General features: G+C 38.7%; 1 protein-coding gene across 1 annotated transcript; it reads right to left on the reverse strand.

Moving 5' to 3' along the window:
- Positions 1 to 1,262: 1,262 nt before the first annotated feature.
- On the reverse strand, positions 1,263 to 26,668 carry LOC115426732 (cAMP-specific 3',5'-cyclic phosphodiesterase 4C-like). Its single transcript, XM_030144912.1, has 17 exons — positions 26,431 to 26,668; positions 24,768 to 25,609; positions 23,888 to 24,022; positions 21,328 to 21,455; positions 21,032 to 21,214; positions 20,878 to 20,917; positions 18,537 to 18,607; positions 15,403 to 15,565; positions 13,874 to 13,967; positions 13,619 to 13,776; positions 12,286 to 12,384; positions 12,018 to 12,182; positions 10,171 to 10,270; positions 9,940 to 10,094; positions 6,478 to 6,600; positions 6,184 to 6,366; positions 1,263 to 3,229 (listed from the first exon to the last, which is right to left on the reverse strand). Exons 2-17 carry the CDS (start codon positions 24,807 to 24,809, stop codon positions 2,237 to 2,239), a joined length of 2,832 nt encoding a protein of 943 aa, XP_030000772.1. The 5' UTR covers positions 24,810 to 25,609; positions 26,431 to 26,668; the 3' UTR covers positions 1,263 to 2,236.
- Positions 26,669 to 26,994: the final 326 nt, after the last annotated feature.

Raw genomic sequence — 26,994 nt, forward strand, 5'->3', positions numbered from 1 at the left:
TCAGGCGAACGGTAGTGCCAGTAATGTAGGATATACATGTAAGAAAACTCAGTCACAACCTGCCTGTTATCCCCCCCGAGAATCAAATTCATTGAGCAGAAGCAGGAATGTAAAAACCAGAGCGGGGTTGTTCCCTTCCATCCCCCCCAACAAATCGCACCCTGCTGTAAACGTCCTTGTACAATGAATGTAAACCCGTATTTTAATGAACTGGTAACAGTTTGCGTGGTGACTTCACTGAACACTGAAATGCCTTCCTGGTGCACTGAAAAACTGTCTCCTCTTCACGATCTTCTCTCTCAAAATTTTTTTCGTGAGGGGTGGTAGGAGGCTCATGATGACGATGAGAGGCGTTTGTTCAAAAAAAGGTTGAGAAACACTGGTCTAAGGGAAACTTCATGCATTTGAATGCTCTGCAAATGAGATACTCCTTGTATTGACAGTACAACAATCCAAAACAGCAAAAACATGACAAAAATTCAATATTCAAAACAAAATGTTGGACTTCCTGTTCAGTTTAGATTATGGCCCTAAGATGTTTTTTGTCTGCCTGGACCTGGTACGTCAGGGTGGAACCTCATGCATGTTTGGGAACATTGTAGGGTGAGTTATTGACAAATTTCTAGTGAAATATAAACTATAAAATATAACAAAGAAGTGAAATATCACTGTTTCTGCAGTAAAGAAAACAGGCAAAAAACTGTACCATCAAACCTAAATAGCTGACTTCCTATAGAGGACAGGGTTCAGCTTCAAGTAAAAAGATGTTTTTCTTCAGTTTTTGCTGTTTTGTTATAATAATCTTTGAATTTATTCTGAGATTTTATAAATGTCCACATGATCTGTAAATTTAATGTAGGAAAATACATGATTTTCACAGAAAAATGCCAAATGCAGAAAATAGTTTCCTAATAAATGCCGATAAATCACTTAGGAAAGGTGAAATGCAAAGAAAAATTTGGAAGACAGCATTAAAATGTTTGTAGGTCTTGAACATATGAACCCTTTAATTGCCGGGGGTCTGTAGCAAAGTGTTTCGAGACTCACCCCTAAAATAAAATAAAATAAAATAAAATAAGCGTTTGTCCCCTCCAAAGAAGTAGAAAAGGGCCGTAAATAAGTATAGTAATTCAGACTAAAACCTGACACTTGATATATTTTTTGCATAAAGTCCTCATCCTCAGTTATGACACATATTGTTAAAAAATTGCTGTTGTGAGAAAATTATTCCCAATTTTATCCAAGATCACAAAACAACATCATCAACTTCATTGATCATATTTATTATGACATCAGCAGATTAAAATACATGTTTATTATGTACATATATGTAACAGGGGTGTTAGATAAAGTGCCAAATACCATTTTTACAAAAAAAGAAAAAAAGAAAAAAAAGGGATTTGTGGAAGACCATCACACCCTTTAGCCTGGTTCCACAGTTCATTGCTTCATGGATGAGTAGCCCCTCCCTCTTTTTGTCAGGGGGGCGGGGCTGAATTGCTCAGTGCTGGTCGTGGGACAGTTCACCACACAATCCACCCAGGACAGGACTCACAGTCTTGCATCAGATTCTAATGGGATGAATACTGGGCGCTTTGAACCGACATTGACACGTACAATAATTCTGCTGTTCTGCAAACTGTCCAGATGTGTTTCATACAGAACTGCAAAATGACAGAAATCCAGCATTGTTGCTTTAAGGTTAGTACATGAGGAAGTTAAAGAAAGTGTCCCTAGACCAGAGCTCAGGGCCTGTTTGGAAGAGGAAAGTTTATGTAGTAAATAGAAGACGACAGACTACACTTTCCAGACTTTTTTTTTTTTTTTGGCTTTTTTTTTTTCTTTTCTGACAAACAGAACATTCTTTGAACAGTCGTACAAGTGTCTGGAATTAATGGTGTGTGGCGTTATCTTCCTCGTGGACGAGACAGAGGCAGTAACAGACGGCGGTGGAAGATCGTAGTCTCAGAGGAGGAGGACAGGCACGCACTTATTTGCAATTTCAGGTTTTCAGGAGCTACAAAAGGTTGATAAAACGCTTTTTTCGCGGCAGTGACACATGTACAGATACGATGACGAGTCTCTCTAACGCAGTCGGTCCACAGTTAAGACTCAAAGATCTGAAGGCGTTCGCTCTGGTTTATGTGGGTTTGTTTGGTGTCCGGCTCCGTCTATTCTAAATTAAACCTCATTTTCCGTCTTTCCTGACTGACCCTGGTCCAGTTTCTACATCCCATTAACTTTCCTCTTCATTTGCCTCAGTATCATTTTCCTCCTCTTCTTTGTTCTCTGTCTCTTCCACATTCTCCTCTTCTCCCACCACCTCATTTTCTTCTTCTTCTTCCCCCTGAGCTTCTTTTTCCTCATCTTCTTCCCCTTCTCCATCACCCTCACCTCCCACATTTTCTTCTTCTTCTTCCTGTTCCTCTACATTTTCTTCTTCTTTTTCCTGTTCTTCCACATTTTCTTCTTCTTTTTCCTCTTCCACATTTTCTTCTTCTTTTTCCTCCCCTTCCACATTTTCTTCTTCTTTTTCCTCCCCTTCCACATTTTCTTCTTCTTTTTCCTGTTCCTCCACATTTTCTTCTTTTTCCTCCTCCTCTACATTTTCTTCTTCTTTTTCCTGTTCTTCCACATTTTCTTCTTCTTGCGCTTCCTCTCCCTCCTCCTTTTCTTTACTTTCTTCCTCTTCTCCCTCTTTTTCACCTTCCCCCTCCTCTTCCAGTATTCCTTCCTCACCTCCTTTCGTCTCCTCCTCCTTCCCCAAATCACTTGTTTCCTCCCCTTCTTTTTCCGTTTCCGTGTTCTCCTCTTCTTTTTCCTCTCCTCCTCCCTCCTCCTCTCCACCCTCCACCCCGTTCTGTTCACTGTTGTGATTCTCGTCCTCTCTTTCTTCAGTTTTGATGTGGTTCTGTTCGTCGCCGTTCTGCGTTCTGTCGGCGTCGCAGATGGCTTTCCTGCCACTGCTCCTCGCGCTCCTTCCGCCGCCGTTGTTCTTCAGGTGGATGTGGTTGTGGTTGTTGTGTTCTATGTCCTCCAGGGTCAGTTCGAACTGAAAGCGGTCGTGCTGTAGGTGTCGGTCCGGTGGAGGGGAGGGGGACTGGGGCATGGTGTTCAGGTACCACTCCCGGTTCTCCTCCAGTGTGTCCAGTAACTCCTGGGCGTCCGGGTGGACCAGGTCCGCCCACGTCTCCCACAGCGGGTGGACGATGTAGTCGATGAAACCCACCTAGAAGAAGGGAACAAGTTGTACCAACGTACGTGGAGTTCATTATTAATACACTTACACTTGAACAATACTTATTTATGCACCCAAAATACAACAACAAAATAAGAAATGAATTGTAGACTCTATATTGTGACCTTATCTGATAACAGATGGATAGAAGCAGTGTCGTATAAAGTACTGGAAAGTCACAGTTGAGTAGAAGTACCCTACAAAAAATTACTTTGGTAGAAGTTCAAGTCACCAACTGAAATACTACTCAAGTTAAAGTCTTTAAGTATCTAGTTTTTACTGTACTTAAGTATACCAAGTAATCTACAATTAAATGTACTCAAGTAATGAAAGTAAAAGTACAAATAAATGTTATTAATAACCAAAGACAGTCAGAATGTTGAATATTACGCTGCTGCTCACATCTACAGATCACCCACAGGTTGAGTGTGGACCGTCGTTTGCACTTGTTCATTACACAGTTAGGCCCAATGATAAATCAACTTCCTGACTTTGTTGTAATCTCAGCCGTGAAAACACCAAACTTCCTTTAATTTATTTTTTGTAACGAGTAAAGATACCGTGCATTAAAAATGCATGGGAGTAGAAGTATGCAATTGAGTTAGGAAATGTAGTGAAGTGAAAGCGAAAGTAAACAGAATAGAAAATACTCATTAAAAAACATAGTCTCCCAAAACATACTTGAGTACAGTAGTGAAGTATTATTACTTCGTTACTATACAACACTGGATAAAAGAAAAAAAACAAAAAAACACAGATACATAATGAATCCTATTTCCACCACTGTAATTAACAAGTGAAAAAATATACAGTTTACTAATACCCCCTCCTGCTCACTCATATCCTGCCTACCTGGGGATACATTTTGAGTCTTAACTTTCATTCTTTCCAAAAACTTTTCCAAAATTTGTAAAAAAAAATAAAAAAAATAAAAAAAAATAAAAAAATCATTCTGGCATTGAAACTGTGCACTGCACCTCTCCCCGTGGTAAAGAACATGTGTGTCAAATTTAAAAAGCGCTGAGAGAATAGTGTCTGAGAAATGGGATGGATAAAAATCTGAGAAGGATGGATGGAAGGATGACTGGAAAGACGGACAGACAGAATTCCTGGTGTATTTACAAGGATACCTTTATACCCCCACCCTTTGGGCAGGCAGGGGTATAAAAAGAGTCTCATGAAAAATACTAAACTCAATATTTTGAAAAAGTTTGAGTGTTTTTATATATATTCCATGATAGAAATTTCCTCCTAAATACAAGAATAATGCATTTCACTTTGTTAAAGAACCCTGCATTATGTTCAAAAACACTGGGTCATAGAGCTGTTATTAATTAAGTCCCCAATTGTTAGTTAGTTAGTTTAGTTTAGTAAAATAAAAAGGGGGGGGTTACCTTATGTACCTTTACTAGAAGGAATTATGTATTAGTTTGCCTGTGTAATTTCTTAACTAGAAATGACCCTGTTTCAGTTAAAAAAAAAAAAAAAAAAAAAAAACTCCTCCTGTTTGCAGTGTTATAAGAACAACAATACGCTTTTCTACAAATGCAGCACTTCCTTATTACCTCTGCCAGGAGGTATTGTGATCACTTTGCTTTGTGTTTTGTCTTTGTTTGCGTGTTTGTTTGTTAGCAACTTTATGGGAAAACTATTACAACCATCTTTACCAAATTTTACCCACAGATAGGCCTAGGCCCTGGGACGAACCCGTTAAATTTTGGGCCAAGTAGGTCACAGCAAGGTCACAGCAAGGTCACAAAATCTCAAATTTTCCTATCTGTCATTATTGAGCAATTTTCGAAAAATTCATAAAAAATTCCAAAAGACTCCGATTAGCCTCCAATTTGATACACCTGTAGCTTATAACAATATCTTGTATCTGGCACAAAATTGTCCACATCCACTGTGGAATGTGGACTCTGGACATTTCAATTTAACACTGAAAATCCCATTTACGACACATTTTTCATTATAACTCAACAAATATTGATTGGAATTTAATATAATTTGACATACACATGACTGGTACCAAGCTTCAACTTTTTCTGCTGTAAGGAACAACCCTGAAACTGTTTAATTTAAAAAGAAATAGTCCATACACGCACACTGTTTGGGGTGCTTGACGGAGGTTTGCGTTCTCTGAACACTTGTTCATTACATAATCCCCCCCAGTGTTTCAGTTAATACAATCAGTATATTATGTAACAGAGCTTTTGTTGAGTAAACATTATCTTCCTGTTTCTGCAAAAGATCGTTTCATTGAAAAAGACAGACACACAAACATACACATCTGCTGTGACTACAATGGGACAATAACTTATTTAAGATGGGGGCTCTAGAACAGCAAAATGTTAAAAATAGCTAGATTATATTGAGTAGATTAAGTCAAACTTTAAGAAATGGACATTGGGCTTTACTGGCAGTGCATTATACGACAGGTGCGTTTATCCATATTATCTTTTCCCTCAAGCTGTAAACGACTTCAGCACTGGCTACCATTAGAAGAACTGGCTTGTAATTGTTGGTTCCTGGTTTTTATTTGAGGAAGTAGGGTAATTCAATATGATTTCCAAACTGAAGTAGAAGAACAGCATTCTGTGGAAGAACTTGACCGCACGAAAGAGAAGAAATGACATAAAAGATGCCATAATAGTGACATATAAGGCAAAAATGATGTAAAAGAGTAACAAAATAAAAGATAACATGCACGCACTTGAAAACCATCGCCCTTCAGTCTATGCCAAAGTTTTGCACATACGGACAAACAGACGGATGGACGTCGAACTGATGACAATACCCTGCGGTGAGGACCGAGGGTAAAAACATGTAAGACAAAAATGATGTAGAGGTTGAAAACACCAGCTGGGGTAAAGGATTTTAAACTATTTTAAATAAACACCACCAGATGAACAGTCGGTTACTGTGTATAATCAGTGAGTATTTACCTGACTTTTCTCCACAGAAGCAGTGTGTTTGTCGCACATAGCGCTGATCTCCATCCCCCTCTCTCGCTCTTTGTCACCCTGTCTGAAAAACTCCTCCATGATCCTCTCTGTCCACTGTCGGTACAGCGGTAGTGGTTTGGTGGGGTTGCTGAGGTCTGCACAGTGCACCATGTTCCTCAGTACCTACACACACACACACACACACACACACAGGAAGCAGTGCACGTACAAAACAGTAAATACACAGAGAGGACGGCCCATTCGGTATAAGCAGAGCTGTCGGAGGGCTGTTACCTGTATGCGTTCTGTGTAGTGGTCCAGAAGTAACACGCCAGAGCTCGTCACCTTCTTAGTTTCCACCATCGTCTTGAGGTCAGCCAACAAGGTCATGTGTTTGGACATGTCTGTAGCTAACACCTGCACACAAACAGACACAAGTAACAACTAGGAAACAGCACAAATGACAAATGTTTTTTGTTTGTTCCCTTTATTTCTTTAATTTCTGAATATAATTAGAATTACAGGGTGGGGAAGCAAAATTTACAATGAACATTTAGTTGTTTTTTCTCAGCAGGCACTACGTCAATTGTTTTGAAACCAAACATATATTGATATCCTAATCATACCTAACACTATTATCCATACCTTTTCAGAAACTTTTGCCTATATGAGTAATCAGGAAAGCAAACGTCAAAGAGTGTGTGACTTGCTGAATGCACTCGTCACACCAAAGGAGATTTCAGAAATAGTTGGAGTGTCCATAAAGACTGTTTATAATGTAAAGAAGAGAATGACTATGAGCAAAACTATTACGAGAAAGTCTGGAAGATACTATTAAAAAAGAATGGGAGAAGTTGTCACCCGAATATTTGAGGAACACTTGCGCAAGTTTAAGGAAGCGTGTGAAGGCAGTTATTGAGAAAGAAGGAGGACACATAGAATAAAAACATTTTCTATTATGTAAATTTTCTTGTGGCAAATAAATTCTCATGACTTTCAATAAACTAATTGGTCATACACTGTCTTTTAATCCCTGCCTCAATATATTGTAACTTTTGCTTCCCCACCCTGTATTGCCCTTAGGGTTCTATCAGACACGACTCTACTACTTTACTCAACATGGAAACCCCCCTATTTTATATATTTTGGTTTCACTTTTCCAGAGCGTTATAAAACAGTTAATTTATTTTTTTACCATAGCATTGTTTCGACCAAATGCGACCACTGCTGATGCATGACTTACACCACAGCAGACAGTTACAAATATAAACAGAATTTACCATAGCATAGCATTCTGTTGTTGTTCTGTCTTCAGATGAAATAAATTGGTCAGTTATGTATTAGCCATAGCTTAAAGCAGGGGTGCCAGACTCATTTGGGTTCAGGGTCCACATACAGCCCAATATGATCTGAAGTGGCCAGACCAGTAAAAATAATAACATTGAAAAAAGTAAAATTACATAATAAAAATATGTACACCTACAAAGTACCCTTTAAAAATATTAACAACCAGGAACCCCAGAATTTCATAAGAAAAACAGTCTTATACCTCAGCTTCACATTTACACTGTACATTACAACTTACAGATCACAGTGGATCTACAAAGACACTAAACATTTAGTAACAGGTAGGATATTGGTAAAATTACACTTACGTCTCTAAAGACATTTCAGGTTGTTCACATTTGTTCACTTCATATTTATTGTGAAAGGATAGTTTGTAAATGTAAACACTTTCATGTAATTTTACTTTTTACACTAAAACAGAGAAAGTTTTGTAGTTGGCATTATTTATATGTAATTATGATAGTAATTTACTGGTCAGACCCACTTGAGATCAAATTGAGCTGAATGTGGCTCCAGAACTAAAATGATTTGGACACCTGTGATTGTTAATATTTTCAGTGTAATTTTTTGCATTTCACAAATTCATCATTCAGCCGGATTGGACTCTTTGGCGAGCCGGTTTTGGCCCACAGGCCGAACGTTTGACACCCCTGGCTTAAAGGGATCTTCACATTATAAATGAATACGTGCTCCTCTGTGATCTGCTGTGGCGCTCTCACAGAATACATGTTACTTTACAACAACAAACCTATTATTACAAACAAATGGCTGTGATTCCATGATTGAAACCAAGAAAAAACATTTCCTCATCAGTTCACGTGACCTTTTTCCAGCAATTACTATATTTTTATGCTTGATGACAATATTCTTGAATTCGTCAGGTTAGTTGTGGTTGTTTATTTTATTTATTTGTTTCCTTTCTGGAATGTTTGTTGCAAATATCAATAAAAATTTTAATTTCAAAAAGAAGAGATGCCAAGCAGGTGTTAGTTGAACAGCCAACCTGAGTTAAATGTCTGAGTGTTTATCCTATTTCCTGTGGTGTGCATGAAGCCTAACTACTTCGAAGGAGCATAAAAACTTTGGGAACGTTTTTAAATGTAGGTGCTTATGTAAGTATTTTTAGCATTAAATGAGGTTATGGGATATATGATACTAGCGCGTTCCCCATGGGTCATATTTATACGGGGCTGAAGTTAGTAAATGTCCTGTTTTTAACTTCATTTGTTTTTATGCAGTGTGGTACTGCGCTTCCTGTCAACCGAGCAACATGATTGTGAGGCTATTGTATTCCAGAATGAGCAATATCTCCCAAAATATTGGTCCTATCAACTTGCCGAGATATTTAATGTGGAAATGGAACTATCCCTCAACTGTAGGTACCACATTGGCCAGTTAAAAACATCAACATTTCTCAGAACTGTGCAGATGCAGACACACACACACAAACACACACGCTCTGAGCCCTTCCAGTATTATGATATACAGTAGATACTTTTGGTAAAAAAATATGAAAGATGATCCAACAATCATCCATCCATCCATTTTCTTCCGCTTATCCGGGGCCGGGTCGCGGGGGTAACAGTCTAAGCAGGGATGCCCAGACTTCCCTCTCCCCAGACACCTCCTCCAGCTCTTCCGGGGGGACCCCGAGGCGTTCCCAGGCCAGCCGAGAGACATAGTCTCTCCAACGTGTCCTGGGTCTTCCCCGAGGTCTCCTCCCGGTGGGACATGCCCGGAACACCTCCCCAGGGAGGCGTCCAGGAGGCATCCGAAACAGATGCCCGAGCCACCTCAGCTGGCCCCTCTCGACGCGGAGGAGCAGCGGCCCTACTCCGAGCTCCTCCCTGGTGACTGAGCTCCTCACCCTATCCCTAAGGGTGCGCCCAGCCACCCGACGGAGGAAACTCATTTCGACCGCTTGTATCCGGGATCTTGTCCTTTCAGTCATGACCCAAAGCTCATGACCATAGGTGAGGGTAGGAACGTAGATTGACCGGTAAATCGAGAGCTTCGCCTCTCGGCTCAGCTCCTTCTTCACCACGACAGACCGGTACAGTGACTGCATCACTGCAGACGCTGCACCGATCCGTCTGTCAATCTCACGCTCCATCCTTCCCTCACTCGTGAACAAGACCCCAAGATACTTAAACTCCTCCACTTGGGGCAAAGACTCCCCACCGACCCGGAGACAACAACATCATCACCAACAATCATCAGTGACATAAACGTTAAATATAAATATTAAATAAATAAATGCATTAAAAAATTATAATAAGTCTAAAATGCATCAAATCCTGTGTTATCATTAATCAGAACGTGTGGAGGAGCAGTTCACTGTGATCTGCTGGGTGATTTGTTTGGTGATATGTTGTGATGTGTGTGGGTTAAAGTCGTGAGTGCTCTAACCATGTCAATGACGAGCTTTCGAAGGCTCTGCCTCTGCCTTTTCGTGAGGTTCTGGAAGATGTCACAGTTTTCCTGGTGCAGGAGCTTGAAACCCACAGCGAGGTGGTGGTTCTCCAGAACAGACTCGTCATTGTACATGAGGGCCAGCTCTGAGTCTGAGGAGAGAGGAGCGACTGTCAACACAGCTCATCCAAACACTCCCATGTATTCTACCGCTGTGTGTGTACTCACTGGTATTAATGAGGAACTGATTAGACACTCCTGGGTGGTCGACATCGTGGATAGCTGCAGCGAACAGAGCAGCGAGGATCTCCAGATCAGTGAAGACCGCCTGGAAAACAATCAAAACACAGTGGGCAAATGGAGCAAAAGGTGACATGCAGCTTGTGTTTTATTTAGTCCAATCTACTTTGATATTCACATTTTATTACTGCATATATTCTCCTGTTTACATTCAGGCATGCGTACCCGTGAAGGGGGATTTTTACATATCAATATTTTTCACTGGTGGCCTTCCTTCAACTACTATTATTATCCGTGCATAATGAAAACCTGTTCATATCCTCTTTTAATAATGTTCAAAGGGAAATGCGATTCTCCTCTTGACCACAAATCTGGGCTTTTGTTTGAGGCGTGCATCTCTACCAGAGAGGATCTTTGTCTCGACCCCAGCTGACAGTAAACAAGGCCATCTGTTACAAAGGAGACGCATGTTCCAAATGTGCTGTATACATGTCCAAAGAATCCTGACAAAACCAGAATATTTACATATCCCACATGTCCTAGGAAATGGCACGTTTAAAAAAGGCCTCATTCAGAATATCCAAACAGAATAAACTGCTTACATGAATACTGTCAGAATAAGACTATTAATGCATATGTAAAGGTACTATGTGTGTGTGTTTAGCTGATGCTGGCTAACCAGATATTTTGCCTTATTCAGCTGTGCGTTATAGAGTTGTTCTGCTTTCTACATTTGAACTGGTGTGAGGGCATAAACACTCCAGTTACACATAAAATCCCATCCTTGACATACAGTCTAATACAGGTCTCAAACATGCGGCCCAGGGGCCAAATGTGGCCCACCAAAGGTTCAAATCCGGCCCGTGGGATGAATTTGCAAAGGGCAAACATTCCACAGTCAAAGCTGTCAAACTCATTTTAGCTCAGGTTCCACATACAGACCAATGTGATCTACAGTAAAATAATAACAGCATAATAACCTACAAAAAATTATGACTCCATATTTTCTTCTCGGTTTGATGTGAAAAAAATATTACATTATGCCTGTAAGTAATGACAGCTTCAAATATTTGTCTTTGTTTTAGTGTAAAAAATAACATTACATTATGAAAATATTTACATTTGCAAACTATCCTGTAACAATAAAATGTGAATAACCTGAACAAATATGAACAACCTAAAATGGCTAAAGAAAATTAAGCACAACTTTAACAACTCGATCCATAATGCACATGTGCAGATGATAAGTTGAGGCATAATATTGTTAAAATTACACTTCCTTTTCTTAAGAAATTTCAGTTTTTTCAGGTTATTCACATCATTTTGTTTGAATAGTTGATAAAAGTAAGTATTTTCATAATTTAATGGGTTTATTTTTGCACTAAAACAAAGATAAAAATTTGGAATTGTCATTATTTATAGGTTATTATGCTATTATTTTACTGGTTCGGCCCACTGGAGAGCAATTCAGGCTGAATGTGGCCCCTGAAAGAAAATGAGTTTGAGACCCCGGGTCTAATCTAACTTGTGAAGAAATGGTACAAGAGACAAGTTTTGTCTGTGTTTGGCTATATTTAACAGAATGAATAAACAAAAGAACAGTCACGAATGTGTGGGATGTTTTTTTTTTTCTGTAACATTGTGTTTTTGAACATTTTTCGCTGTGTCTGAGGAAGGCATATGAATCATTTTTCCAGACCTTGAGGGATAATAAAGCTCTATTGAACAGCACTGGATGGTGTTCTGTGATGAAAATGCATCTGCCATGTCACACAGAATGATGAGGCTCTGTGACGCCAGGTGCTTCCACTTCCTGTGTGTGTGCGCTGACTTACATCCAGAGCAGGTGTTGAGAGGAGGACGTGTGTGGACTGGGTGACATCTGCAGCATGTAGACTGTTGTGGTATGCTACGTTTCCATGGTAATGGTCCTCCAGGGTCATCACGTAAGTTACAAAGGTGTCGACTGGGATTCGAAACGTCTTCAGCAGCTCCCGCTCCTGATGAGACAAAGACATCGCACACGAGTAAACCCACAAACATTAAAGACACAAACATACACACACACCGCGCTACAAATCCATCCACATTTGCTGGGTTTACCTGGAAGATGGCGTACATGATGCAGCTCAGTGGTCTGTTATTAGAGAATTCTGCTACTTTGAAAATGTTAAAACTCCACTTGTCCAGTTCCTCCAACTCCTGGTTTGATGAAACAGACAAAATATGTCACAAAACCATATGACAATAACTGAAGATCAACCACAACCCAGTTCTTTAACATTAAGAATAAAGACCTTCCTGTTCAACACTGCAACTGTACTTTCACTTCTTTATTTCTTACAGCTTTTATTTTCTATTTTAGCCTTTAAACACTAATATTTTATAGCACACAAAATTACCTTCCTCTGGAAATGTGCTTAACAAATAAACATGCCTTCCTGTGCCTAAAAATATAGCTTTTTTTTTTTTTTTTTTTTACAATGAACAAAAATAATCTCATAGTTTAGAGTGAATTAATTTGGCACAACAAATATAGATACACATAGCTTTGGAAATCATTGTGACAGTCTTTGTTTTTATTATTGCGCTTGATGATTGGGTAAAAAAGTAATTTTTGTGGACAGTATTGCTGTGTGCTATTGCAATAACAAATGGTTTCACTTTCTTATCAAGAGAAATGCACAAATCAACAGATAGATTTTTTTTAACCAGAGAATGGTAGTATATAACTAGAAAAGTACTCGGAGAGCGCAGACGACCGCCAAGGCAGATCAGCCCCCCCCACCCGAAATTTAATCATTTGTTTCTTGTTCCAGTATCAACATTTCCTGAAAATTTCATCAAAATCCATCCATAACATTTTGAGTTATCTTGCAAACAGACAGGCAAACAAAAAAAAACCCAAAACAAAAAAAAAAAAAAACGCCCCCGTCCCCCCTCCCGATTACCACCAAACTGAATCATTTGTTCCTTATGCTGGTATCAACATTTCCTGCAAATTTCTTCAAAATCCGTCCATAACTTTTTGACTTATCTTACTAACAGACAGACAGACAAACAAACAAACCCAGATGAAAACATAACCTCTGCTGTCCTTGGTGGAGGTAATAAACTTCTTTTAGTCAGATGTGTTGATCAGAGTTGGGATTAAATGCGTGGATCAGCTGCAGTACATTTTCAGATCTCATGCTGGGTTGCAGCTTCAGTTTAGAGAAGGCAAACCTCACTTCAATAACCTGTTTGTACTATTCTAACGCACAGACCACAGTGGTGCCACAGCACTAAATCACAAATCCATAAATGTGCGAGACACGCTGTACAGACCTGAGAAGCTGTATTTTTAACTCAACACAGTCTGACTGAAGTCTGACCAGAATTGATTTGTTACTTATGTTATGTGAGCAAGAAAGAAAACACAGACAGACAACAAGACCTTGGCGAGCTCGTCCTCGTGGTCCGTGTTTACGCCAAAGCGAGGCATGGATGTGCTGGAGAGACTGGAGCTGTGAGACAGTTTCCTCACTCCGCTGATGTGACTCATAGGTTTGTCTTTCAGGGTAGGAGACGGGATTTCCACCTCGTTCTGCTTGTCTTCAGATCAACACAAAAACATTGAATGATTTATTGTATTTATTAGGTAAGGCTGTGAACGTTTCGGACATATATGTGACTCTGGTTCTATACTTACCCATGAAGGTGCTGGAGATGTATTCAGACACCTGGTTACCAGATCGACTCATCTCTGACAGATGTGACAGTTCTCTGTTCAGCATTCTTTTAAACTGGAAAGGACAAAAACAAGAAAGTATTAGATAGCTGTTTGTAGCAGGAGCGACATGTAATAATCAAGTGTTTTGATTTAATGGTTTTAAAGAAAAGAGATTTGAGATTGCATCGTTGGTTTTAGAGAAGAGACAGAGCATTATGACCATCATAAAATAAGTTAATGTAGTGATGAACATAACTTTGAATTTTCAGGCATAACCTTGAAAAGTTCAGTGTGATATTTAGTGATGTCTAGTGATGGCATTTTAGATTCCAGTCGATTAACTCAAAGATCAAATCAGCCACCGACGACCAAAACCATCTACTGATCTAAAATGTTAAATACCTGCTGGTCCACTAATCCTATCAATACATGTAAATAATTGGTGTAAAATACAGTTTATCATCTTTTCATGGTCATCAGATATGACCCATTTGGACGTTCAGAGGCTCCGTAGTGAATGTGGAAGCACTGTCATCTTCTACAACATTGACTCACCAGTAAAACCCATGGAGTTGGAATCAATGACAATTGATGGAGACACTGGGTTTATGTTCAGTTAATGATAGATTTTAGTGAAAAAGTCACTTTTTCTTAAGTTTTCTCTGTTTTTGATATAATAACCATCAACTTTAATCTGAGCTTTTATGAACATCCTCATGATCAGTAAATTAAATATAGGAAAATACCTGACGTTCACTGAAAAATCACAAAATACAGAGGATTATGTCATAATAAACGGTGATAAATCACTTAGGAAAAGCTAAATATAGAGAAAAAAATATTTTGGAACTGCCATAAAAGTAACACTGGGTCTTTATGTGTTAAATATCCCCCTCGCCGCTGATTTAAAAAACAAAAAACAAAACAAAACTCATTAGAGTTAGAGTTTTGTTTGTTCATTGTTGGCTTTTTGGTTAAAGGGAAATAAACTCAAACATAGCAGTTAATGCATGTAAACGCTGGATGGAAAAAAGAAGAAGTCTGCAGAGACCTAGCAAGGAAACATGTTCAACCCTCTGTCAATATAAGCTTGTTAATATTTTTTGCAGCTGTCTTTAAAAGGCGTAACTATCTCAAGTTTTCTAAATGTGTTGCAGACAAAAAAAATCTAATTTCTTTATGCTGACAAAATGCACATGAAAACGGTTTACTTTTGTTAGATAATTAAGGGCTGCAGGGAACTGTAGTACAGATTTTAGTTTAGTATATTTTAGAAAATGTACCAACCTCTTAAGAATTGGAGTTAGTACATATTGAACTTAAATGTCTGGAACTTAAGAAAAACTGAATGCGCTGAACCAAACCTAAACATCCAACCTCAGCATTTATAAAACTTGTCAGTATATTTCTCTTCACCTGTAGATCCACACTTTTGGCAGTACCAGCTCCCATTTCGCTCTGTTCTGTATCTGCATATCTTCCACTGCGACCAAATGACTCTTTTGTACCTTGTTTGAGGCCATTTCACTGACAGAGCGGTGAGTCTGAATGGTTTCCAGCTGGTCCAAGCACCAGTCCAGTTCCTCCAGGGTGTCCAGGGCGAGCTGCTGGTACTGCTGGTCTGATAGTGTCGCCCTGGGACTGACGCACACCCCACCCAGAGGAGACCTCCTACAAACAACAACAGCATGAAAATGTATATGAATATTTGCATTCAGTCAGATCTTTTCAAATCTCACATGACTCCAGAATGTGTATTTTCTATTTCATTTCATCTCATGGTACTTCACAGATGGTTCACAGGCTGTTTCAGTATCTGTTGCTTTACATGCAAATTAGCCACAGCTGGCCACACCCCTTTCCTGTCAGTACCATGGATACCTTTGTATAGACACCCTTGAAGATCAAGCTAGTGTGTTGGGGTATTTTCAACAGTACTGGAGGATTGACAGAGGGCAAACTGCTTATTTTAGACCCAGTTATCTGAAAAGAAGCTGTCTCTGTTTTTATATCGGAAGCTTAAGATAAGATAAGATAAGATAATCCGTTGTTAGTCCCACATCAGGGAAATTTGCAGTGTTACAGCAGCATAGGGATAGTAATATTAAAAGTAAGAAATATAAAATGTATGAAAAATATCAACAAAAATACATAAAGTAGCACTCAGTAGAAACAGTAATAAAAAAAACCTGTACGTAAAATATAGGTAAAAGGGCAAAGTATGAAGTATTACAACAAGTCTTGTACCTTCACCTTAACCCTTTATCGGACAAGTGGCTATTTTTGGTCATTTCCACATACATTACAAGGAAGTGACAACAACAGTTCCAGTGAGGACAGTGAGTCAACAGTCTCAGGTCCAATGTGGTCTACAAGGTCTGTAAGGTCCACCTCTGCATGAACAGTGAGTGTACCTGCTTTGTTAGGTACCATGAAGCAATGGTACTAATGGAAGGAATGACGTTCATAATGTGGATGTGGACAGGGGTCTGGATCAGCAGTTATGTTGTTCTAATGTTCTACAAGTGTTGTCAAAAATGTTCTAAAATACATGTGATTTTCTTGTATTTTTTATATTTACATCTTGGATTTTTTTTTTGTTTTTCCACTTACAGGCAAGGAACTAAATATGGTAACTTGAGTGACCTAGATTTTCTACATGACAATAAAAATGTTTGAAAAACTTCACAAAAGTAATGAAGTCTGGTTATGTCCTCCAATAACACACTAAGGTTGAAAATTTGAATTTCAGAGTATTTCTATGAGTGCCCTATAAAGGGTTAAGGTAAAATGCCATCTGAGGGCATTTAACCTTATTTCTTGCAATATGTTCCTTTCAAGGTATTAGTCTGACTAATATTGGGCTCCTAAGGCCAACACCAATATGAGGAACTAAATAAATCCTCCTGGACATATTCATTTCATTTCATTTGTTTGTTTATTTCGAGCATTTATACTATACAAGCAAATTCAAAATTCCCCCCCAAAAAAATCATTCATTTATACTCGAAAAGGAGTGGGAAGAAGAAAAACTTATTTAATCCCACCCCTATTCTCATTCAAATAACTGAACATAATAATGTTTTAAATACTCACACCTGTCCTTCGACTTCAAGCCAGAACAATGAGCAAAATGGAACAAAAAAGGCCTATACCAAATTAGAATAAACTCATTTGACAGTATTTACGTTGCATAACCAAAATGTGTGTAAAAAAAAATAGAAACAAAGTACATTCCTGGTGGTGTTACCACAGGTCACAGTTAACCGTCAATTTACATGGTAATAATTACATACCAACAATGGTAAAGACAAAAAAACTGCAATACCACAAGTGGTAAAGAACAGCGATAATTACATACCAACAATGGTAAGAAAAAAAAACAAAACAAAAAAACTACAACAGCACTAATTCCTTGCTCAATAAATATTCTATAACAAATAATGCATGTTTACTTCACTGCACATGCTGTTTTTTCATTGATATTGCACATAATATAAACACATAATGAGACGTGTTTTTTGGGCAGGCACAATATATATTAAAAAAAGAATAATATCACAAAATATGCATATATTGAATCAGAAACAAGTCTACTTGTGAACTATACTGGAAAGGAGATAAGCCAAAAGTAATACATCTGAGATAGGATATCACTCAGTATGATCCTCAAGATGAGACTGGAAAAGGGGTGTAAAAATAAAAACTAATTTCTCATAAAAGTCCAGTATTTGTCAGATGCAGAGGGGATTTTAGGTCTTACTTTGGTCCAAAAATATCTGCATATGTCAACATATAGAAGTATACTGTTTACTGTTCGGCTGGTTACTGTCTTTTCTGTCTTATACAATTCATTTATGTCTCCTCTCAATAATCCAGTGGTTCTCAATCTTTTTCTGTCGGGCCCCCCTTTGGAGCATGAAAAATCTCCAAGCCCCCCTCAACCCCAACAACATTGTACCTGTGGTGCAATTATTACTTTTACTGAAAGAAACATCAGTATCGTAAGAATACTTTTTGCTTTTCCTTGAATAATTTGTTGTGCAAATTAAAAATAACTTAGATTTTTGATTGAACAACACAAATGAACTCAACAAGACTGCCCCCTGAGACATTACTTTTCCAAATAAAAATAGGAAATGAGTAATTATCTTACAACTATGACAATAAGGTACATTTTTTTACAGAACAACAAAAAAATTTTGGTAACAAAGATGAACATTGTAACAATATCAGTGACTGCAATGAGCCCGTTTACATTGCACATCTCAGAACATTAAAGTGCAAACTGTGCAAAAACAGAAACATTGCACATTTTTCTTTTCCCGTCCAATCCTTGTCCATTTTCCAAACCTAAACTCTTTGTCTAGTCTAGTGACAGATCACCATGGCAGTAGATTTTTTTGTTGTACATCCCTAAAATGAATCCAGGGTGCTCCAACGCTAAAACATTAGTTCCACCTGCTACATGTTCTAACCTGAAGAAAAAATAAACACCTAGAAATGATCCCATGCCCCCCTGGCAAGCCTTCACGCCTCCCCAGGGGGGCCGGCCCCACATTTTGAGAAACACTGGCATAATCCAAAAGACAACCGTCTATCATAATGCGTATTTCAGGACAGTTAAAGTTGTGTTACTCACTTGACTGTTGGTGTGGAGACATTGGCGAGAATGGTGAAGTTACTCCGTACTGATCGTAGACTGGCCAGAACCTAAATGAAGAGTGGTGCAGCGGGAACAGGACATAAACAGAATCAGCAAAATGAAATAAATAACCAGGTCCAGATGAAAACTATGGAACAGTCTAGACATCCAACAAAAGCAATGCCAAAATATCCACTGATTTAAACTGGTGTATAAACAGACGGTCTGGTCCCAGTATAAAGATAGAGGGTCCTAATGCTTTTGTCACATTAATATTCTGTCTCGTCTGATTTTGTTTGTTGATTTTTATGTTTTGCTTGATTGCTGTTGTTGTTTACTTTGTTTTATTGTTTACTACAGGGTGGGGAAGCAAAATTTACAATATGTTGAGGTAGGGATTGAAAGACAGTGTATGACCAATTAGTTTATTGAAAGTCATGAGAATTTATTTGCCACAAGAAAATTTACATAATAGAAAATGTTTTTATTCTATGTGTCCTCCTTCTTTCTCAATAACTGCCTTCACACGCTTCCTGAAACTTGCGCAAGTGTTCCTCAAATATTCGGGTGACAACTTCTCCCATTCTTCTTTAATAGTATCTTTAAGAAAGTCGACATTGCTGTGTGATGTTCTATTGGTAGCATGTTCTAAAACGTCCCAAATAGCAGAATCCAGAGGGTTTAGATCTGGGCTTGAAGGCGGCCATAAACATGATTCCCAAAAATTGCTAAAGTAGGATTTGTTGCTGTTGTCAACAAGTGTTGTGGTGTTCTTGTGTAAGATTTTAACTTCAAATCATATTTTACTGCATTTCTAACAGTCTTGTTGTCTACCTCAAGTTCAATTGCCATTTTTCTCATGGATTTGGTTGGATCCTTTAGGATTTTGGATTTGAGAGCTTTAATAAAATCTTTGGTACGTTTTTTGTTGCTTCCTCCACTTCCAGACTTTCCCGTAATAGTTTTGCTCATAGTCATTCTCTTCTTTCCATTATAAACAGTCTTTATGGACACTCCAACTATTTTTGAAATCTCCTTTGGTGTGACGAGTGCATTCAGCAAATCACACACTCTTTGACGTTTGCTTTCCTGATTACTCATATGGGCAAAAGTTTCTGAAAAGGTATGGATAATAGTGTTAGGTATGATTAGGACATCAGTATATGTTTGGTTTCAAAACAATTGACGTAGTGCCTGCTGAGAAAAAACAACTAAATGTTCATTGTAAATTTTGCTTCCCCACCCTGTATATTGTGTATTCATTTGTGTTGCCTTCAAGGATGTATGTATATATGTATATATATGTTTGTACTTATTTATTTATTTATTTATTCACTTTTCTGTTATGTCATTATGGGTGTGTGTGTATGTATGTGTATGTGAGGATGATAAGTGAGGTTAATTACTTTCAAAAGATCTAAGTGACTTGACTTTTCATATATTTTGGTGATAGGATGCTAAAGGATAGACTGTTGTGTGGAAAAGGGGTGGGATTAAATAAGTTATATTTCCTCCCACTCCTTTTCAAATGTGCAGATGAAGTCATGTATATGTATAAGTTTTGTTTTTTTCCATGACTTCTTACTACCTGTTTTATTTCTAAGGACCACGTAAGATTACTTTGTCTTGTTGCATATTCAAAATAAACTAAACTAAATAAAAAAATAAATAAATAAAAAGATTTAAATACAATGTTCTGATATGACAGCAGGGCAGGAATGTTACACAGTATACGGAGTACACTCATAACACTAGTCAACAACAAATTTATTGTTTAAGTTTTTTGAGCTGATGTAGGATAATTTTGGTGTGCTGAATCCAAAAATCACATTAATTTTGCTCAATCAGGTCAACTTTCTGAACTATGCTACATATTGGCTTTTTAACATTTTTGCTTACATTTATGGGCATTTTCACATCATATGATACAAAATTCTTTCATATTTCTTGCAATATACGAGTTCTGAAGATTTTACTTTTGCCAATTTATGATTTAATATTACAGGTGAATGAAATGGCTTCGACTAGAAGATCTTGCAAAAATAAGCCTGACGTATTCTGCTACATCTGCGGTGAATATACCATTATACCTAACAGGAATCAAGTCACAAGTTTCATAAAGTGTGCTTACCAATCTTATTTTGGTATTAATTATTATATTTTGTGAGAAGATCAAATTTTTCAAAATCAAATTAACAAAAAAACCTGACCTGATTGAGAAAAACAGATGTCATATTTGGATTTAGCGGTGCAAAATGGTCCTAATTCAGTTGAAAAAACCTAGACAACTTGCAAAAAACATTTTTTTGTAACCCAGTGTAATAGTTTAATAACTCACTTGAGCAAAAGGTGTGACAATAAAGTCTTCTGCTGTATGCCTGAAAGAGTTGGAAAAGAGCGCAGAGAGCAGAAACATTTATTATGAAAAGATTTTTACACAAGTACATATACAGTACGCTTTCTCCCTCTCATTCATTCATTCTTTTGTTTACCCTTCGCTGGCGAGGGAGGAGTTGCGTGAGACCGTCTTGGGCGACATATCGTAGTCGGAGTCCGAGCGGTACAGGAAGGACTCTCTCCTCTGGCCCTGGGGGAAGGAGGTGTGCAGGGTGAGGCCTGGACTCTGAGAGCCCAGAGGGGTGTGACCCGGGGACACTCCATTTTCTCCCTCGTAACTGGAAACCGGAGCAGATGGATGAAGTGTGAGGATTAAAGTGGACTGACAGCAAAACAAGCAAAAAGAAATCAATAGCCGCTCGAGAAAAGAGATGTTTAATCTGGTGTGAACCTGTCAGCGTCTGCTTGTGTGATGGAAATGCGTGGTGGGATTCGGAGGGGGAGAGTTGTGGGACGCGCCGCATTGCTCAGGACCTCTGGAGAACGAGTGCGGTCTCGAGGTCGAAGCCAGCAAGGAACCTGGAGGCCAGAGGGTAAAACCGAGGACACGCTGTCTATAAATAACAACTTAACAATTACAGAGGAACAACGAGAATACCGTAAAATACAATATACTTTGACAAAAACCTAAACATATGTAAAATTTTAAGTGTTTTTACATATTTTACTCATTTAACTGAAGCAGAACTTGTACCAGAAATTCCTGATCACCTCACTGACTTTTTGTTTCCCTCAGTCTTTGCAATAAATTAATTTCATCATTCAGTATACCAGATATTCCTCAGTTTACTTGTTTTGAGCATCACAACCCTTACTTAAATTTGTCCTTTTTAATTTTTTTTTTTAATTTTTTTTTTTTTTTACATTTTTATGATTATAATTCTAATAAGCAACATGGGATAAAATGACCCATACTGATGCTCTATGTTATTTCATGTATAGGTGAGTATTTGTTTGCTATATCCTTGAAACTAAATGTATTGTATCATGTAATATTCCAATAATCTATTAAATATCATATTTTGTGATCAACACTAATCTACTCTTATTCAGTGGATAAGCAGGTTTTGTATTCTTACATAATTTTTTTTTACCAAATCACTGCTAAAACAAGTATTTCAACAAGTTATTATAATAGTCTTCTTTTTTCTCAAAACACATCTCATTAATTTAAAAACTGTTTAAGTAAGACGTTAAAAATGAAAAGAATGATTTGTAGTGATGAAAAACAAGACATTTGATGATTATTTGGCTAAATAAATGATACAAATACATTCATCGCTAAAATACATAGCAAAAAACACTCAGTTATGCATGTATGAACTGAATGTGAGACATTTTAAGCCATGGTGTTCATTAGAAATGTTTACATACCCTGACACGATTAAAGTCTGCATTGTTACCCTATATTGATAATGTAATAAAGTATGTTTTTCTGTCATTTTTACTTTTATTCAACATAATGATAAGTAAGAAAATTAGTGTAGAGAGCAATGAGATGACACCAATATTGCATGATCAGTGTCAATAAGATTTACACAACCTTAAAGTGCAATTACGTTTTAGTTAGCCAGGTAGCTTTTAATTTTTTCTACTTAATTTTCCATTATAATCCCATTATTGTAAATCTCTAGGTTTATTTTTATGAACCCTGGTGTATTCCCACTTAAAGTAGGTTTACATCATAAAAAAATAAACCTAGTTACTGGATCTTGAAGTTGGCTGTTAACATAGTATCCTTAATAAAAATGTATAAAAGCTGTGTATTTGTTCTGTATGTTCTGATATCAATGAGATTTACTCCTCAAGTATTGAAATTTTTTAAAATTGAAAATCACGCAAGTCCATATTTTTAATTCTTGATTAAATCTAAAGATTTGCTTGGAGCCATTATAAGCCAGCGCTTAGCTCAGTGGTTCTCAGCCTTTTCTGGCTCATGACCCCACTTTAACATCACAAATTTCTGGCAACCCCCAAACATTCAAAACGGAGACATTTTTTTTGCTAAAATTAATTTGGTTCTGATCATGTAATAGTTAGCTATACTATATTGCAAATAAATGTTAATTTTAGATGACATTTAGTCTATATAATGTATATTAGTATGGATAGAGGCAGAAAAGCCAGGTGTAGATCACTGCACAAAGTGAACATTTTATTTTCCTTGGTCAGGATATGTACAGTTAGTTGAGCTTGTATTTACAAGGCTGCAAAATAATACTGAACAAACAATAACTCAAACTATGAATTATGAAAGAGCTGCAGCATCTGAAACTGACCACAATGAACATTTGAAGGATAAACAGTACCACAGTGCTTCAGTTTCAGCTTCACAGTTTGTCATGTCTTTTATGTATTGGGATTGTCTCTGTCAACTCACCATATATTTCTTATTAGTAATTTTTTTTTTTATCAGTTACTAGGAATTTCAGACAACCCCATTTGAATTCCAGGCGACCCCACGTGGGGTCCCAACCCCAAGGTTGAAAAACACTGGCTTAGCTCCACATAGAACTGACCTCCACTAACTGTAATTTAACTGTGTTTATGTTGTAAATTTTTGAACTGAGGACAAACACATTCACAATTAAAAAAGTTTACAATTGATTAATTACAATAACTAAAAAAATGCGATTTTATTTTATTTTTTTAGAGCTCTCATCTGCCCTCAAAATTAATAATTCCAGTTTGGAAGCCTCATGCACACTATCAGGCACTATTGGGTTAATTTGAACCTTTTCTTAGTCTATAATTAATTGAAATAAGGCCTTTATTTTGACAAGCAGAGTTTGTATACCTAATATAAACCAAAGTATATTTGAATGTACATGAGGCAATATGTTATAGAACAAACAAGCAAAAATAAAAGACAGCTGTCCACAGAAGTGCAGTGACTGTTTTTTGCATTTGTGGTCCTAAAAGCTGAACAGAGCCCTGCTTTTGTTTGATACCTGGAGACTTGATGAGAGTCTTCTGCTCCTCCCTCTGCGTAGCTCAGCCCCGAGTGTGGCCCCAGACGTATACGAGCGGCTGTAGCGAGATGACTCCGCCTTCTCCCCAGCACCTGTTATATCTGTGTCATTGCCCTGCGAGACAAGAAGGAGCTCAGGTGGCAACCAGAGGCAGAAAGGGCAACAGCTTCAAAAGAGAAAACAGGAGCAAATAACCCCAAATATTTATTCGGAAATGTAAATGAAACAAATGTGCTCCTGCATTGGCTCGTGTACCTAAAAAACTGAGCAGGGTAAAACTTCAAAGCAGACTAAAATAACAGATGCATGTTTATGTGATATGTGTGCGTGTGTTTGGGTACATACGTGTGTGTACGGGAAGTGTGTGTGTGTCTGGGATAAGGCCTCTACAGACCGAGCTCTTAGAGGCTGATCTGCACTGCAGTACCGTAGCAACAAAACACTGGGGGAATGGTAGCAGTTGCTAGGCAACAGTGCCGTGTTGCTTCCATGCTGCATTTGATGTCGTCCAGACCCAGATGTGGAACGATGCTTAAATTCACACACAAATATTAATGTGTGGACACCTGCTCAGCAAAATCTGTCAAACTGGACAGTGTATGATGGCAGATGTTCCATTTACATGAAAAAAGCTCATTTCCATGGAGGAAGTGAATGGAGAGGTATGAGGGCTTCACACTGTCCACTCAGACTTCTGAGTGTGTCCACAGACCTTGACGACAAGAACAAAGGGAGCGGCTAGCTTTGGATGTCATGGAAGACAACACTGACAAACACACAGTGTAGTCATGATGTCGCCGTTGTGTACTCATACATGAACATGTGACATGTTTGTGATCATTCAGATTGTCCTTCTTACCTCTTCTCCAGTCACCGACAGCACGCTGCGGCTCTTCTTCATCCTGATTGGCTCGTTCTGGGCCCCAGGGCGGAGCGTTCCGGAACCCAGGCAACAGAGCAGGTGGAGAGCCAGGACCGGTGAGGTCAAAGGTCACTGCAAGGTCAAACCGGGGTCAGACCGGCTCACAACCGGCCCCCATTTGGAGCTGACTCAGCCAGCCACAATCGCCTCACTCACTTGTTCACTGCCCCACACCTTGGTCTTCAGGTGACTTGAATAGGCCGTCCCTCTGCCGTGGAGGCTAAAGGGACATCGATGTGCCTCTCAGAGGCTCCACACTCAGTGTGATGGAAATCACCCTTATTGTGATTTACTTTTTACAAACCAAAGGTGGAGGAAAGAAGAAAATCCTTATTCCATTTTAGTGTAAGTGATCTGTTCACAGGAAATCACAGATCCGCCTTCAGGTCGTCTTGATTTAGCAAGACAAGCCAATGGGACGTCCCACTCTGAAACCATGGTGTCACTGTTGTGACACTCAGCAAAAACACCTTTTTACAAGTTCTCTGTAATGCTTATCCAGCTTGCAGTATTGTCTCCATGATGTTTCCCAGTTGTAAACCTGATCCCACATGAATGTAGCTTCCAAAACCTCCCAAATCCAAATGGAAAAAGTAAAGTCTCACCTCAGGTCTCAGGTCAGTTTTCCATCAACTGATTGATCAACTGGATCTAAATCCTGCATAGAAAAAGGTGTTGAATCCTTTATTTGAGAAAGTCCTGTCGTCAGAACTCCAGGCTTGATTTGCTGGTATCCATGCTTGAATTAACCGTGGTGTGTCCTTTTCGGTGTCGACTCGCTGTGATAAAACAGACATAAAGAATTAGCACTGTTATCAGCTACTTGACTCTTTCAGTTCTGTTAGAAGTCACTGCCCTGCTTTTATTAATTTTGGATTCAAATTAATGAATGAGTTCTTCAAATTCAAAGATTAAAAAAAGATTAAATACTACTAAAATTTTCATTTCTTGAGTAAGAAATTATATGAGCATGGTCTTAACCAAATATTTTGGCTCTCACAGGGTTTGTACCTACAATGTGGCTAATTCTGAACAGATACTGCAACACCAAAGCTCTCTGATGTTATATAATTACTGTGAGCAGTCCGAGCTGACCTAATTCCATTGGATAGGACAGATTCAGCATATCAGAGTGCCTCTGATTGAGTCAGTGCACAGATAGACAGTGGTGGAGACGACTTTTAGCAGGGTCACCAAGAACACACCCACTCAATGAAAAGGAAACTCACACCACATTCTCCACAGACCAAAAAAAAAGGGGGGTCTCTGTGTGGACAAATCAACAAATGCATAGTGACACAGTGACATATATATGCACAGACAATGAAGAATACATACATACGTACTGTACACACTGGCATGATGGGTGCCACCTCCACGACAGATAAAGCAGCTTATAAAACCAAGCAGCATTGCATCAATATGCAGCTCAACTCACTGACTGCTCTTCTGTTACAAAACACCACACAAAAAGGAATACATGAGGACTCCCCTGCCATCATCATGCCTGTCTGCACACGCACTGCAAGAGATCTGTGTGAGACAGACACACACATTAGCACACACAGGCTGCAGCATGGAAGAATAAAAACACACTCACCTTGATCGCCTCAAGATCAATGGCAAGATGGGCTGGGCCTCGTCTTCTCTTTCTTTCTGTCTTTCTCTCAGTGTCTCCTTGTGTTTTCTCTTCCCTGCTCCCTCTGTCTCTCTGCAGACCAGCAGCAGCAGCAGCAGCTCTGGGTCACCACAGCAAAGGAAGAAAAAACACTTGCCGTCTTCACGAATATCAGTGGCTTCACCAGCTTCCCTCTCCCTTCCCTGTCTCCGCTCTCTCCCTCTCCCCTGCCACAGTGGTCTCCCCCAGCCACCCCCCACCACACCCCCACCACAGCCTCTGTGGAGAAGCCCGTCTCCCCTCCCCTCCCCTCCCTCCCTCCCTCCTCCCGCACAGACACACAGTGTGTCCATTAATCCCATACAACAGCCGCCGCTCTTCCTCTCTCCATCCGTACCCCTGATGCATTTTTCCCCCTCTTATTAGCAGCCACACATCGATTCTCTCCTTCAAGAGTCAAGCGTCATTTCTCTCCATCATACACACCCACACACAGAGCCGGTTTATTGGAACTCACCGCTCATATTCACAATTCACAACAATGAT

The sequence above is a fragment of the Sphaeramia orbicularis genome, chromosome 1 (genome assembly GCF_902148855.1).
Source record: "Sphaeramia orbicularis chromosome 1, fSphaOr1.1, whole genome shotgun sequence".
Lineage (NCBI taxonomy): Eukaryota > Metazoa > Chordata > Actinopteri > Kurtiformes > Apogonidae > Sphaeramia > Sphaeramia orbicularis.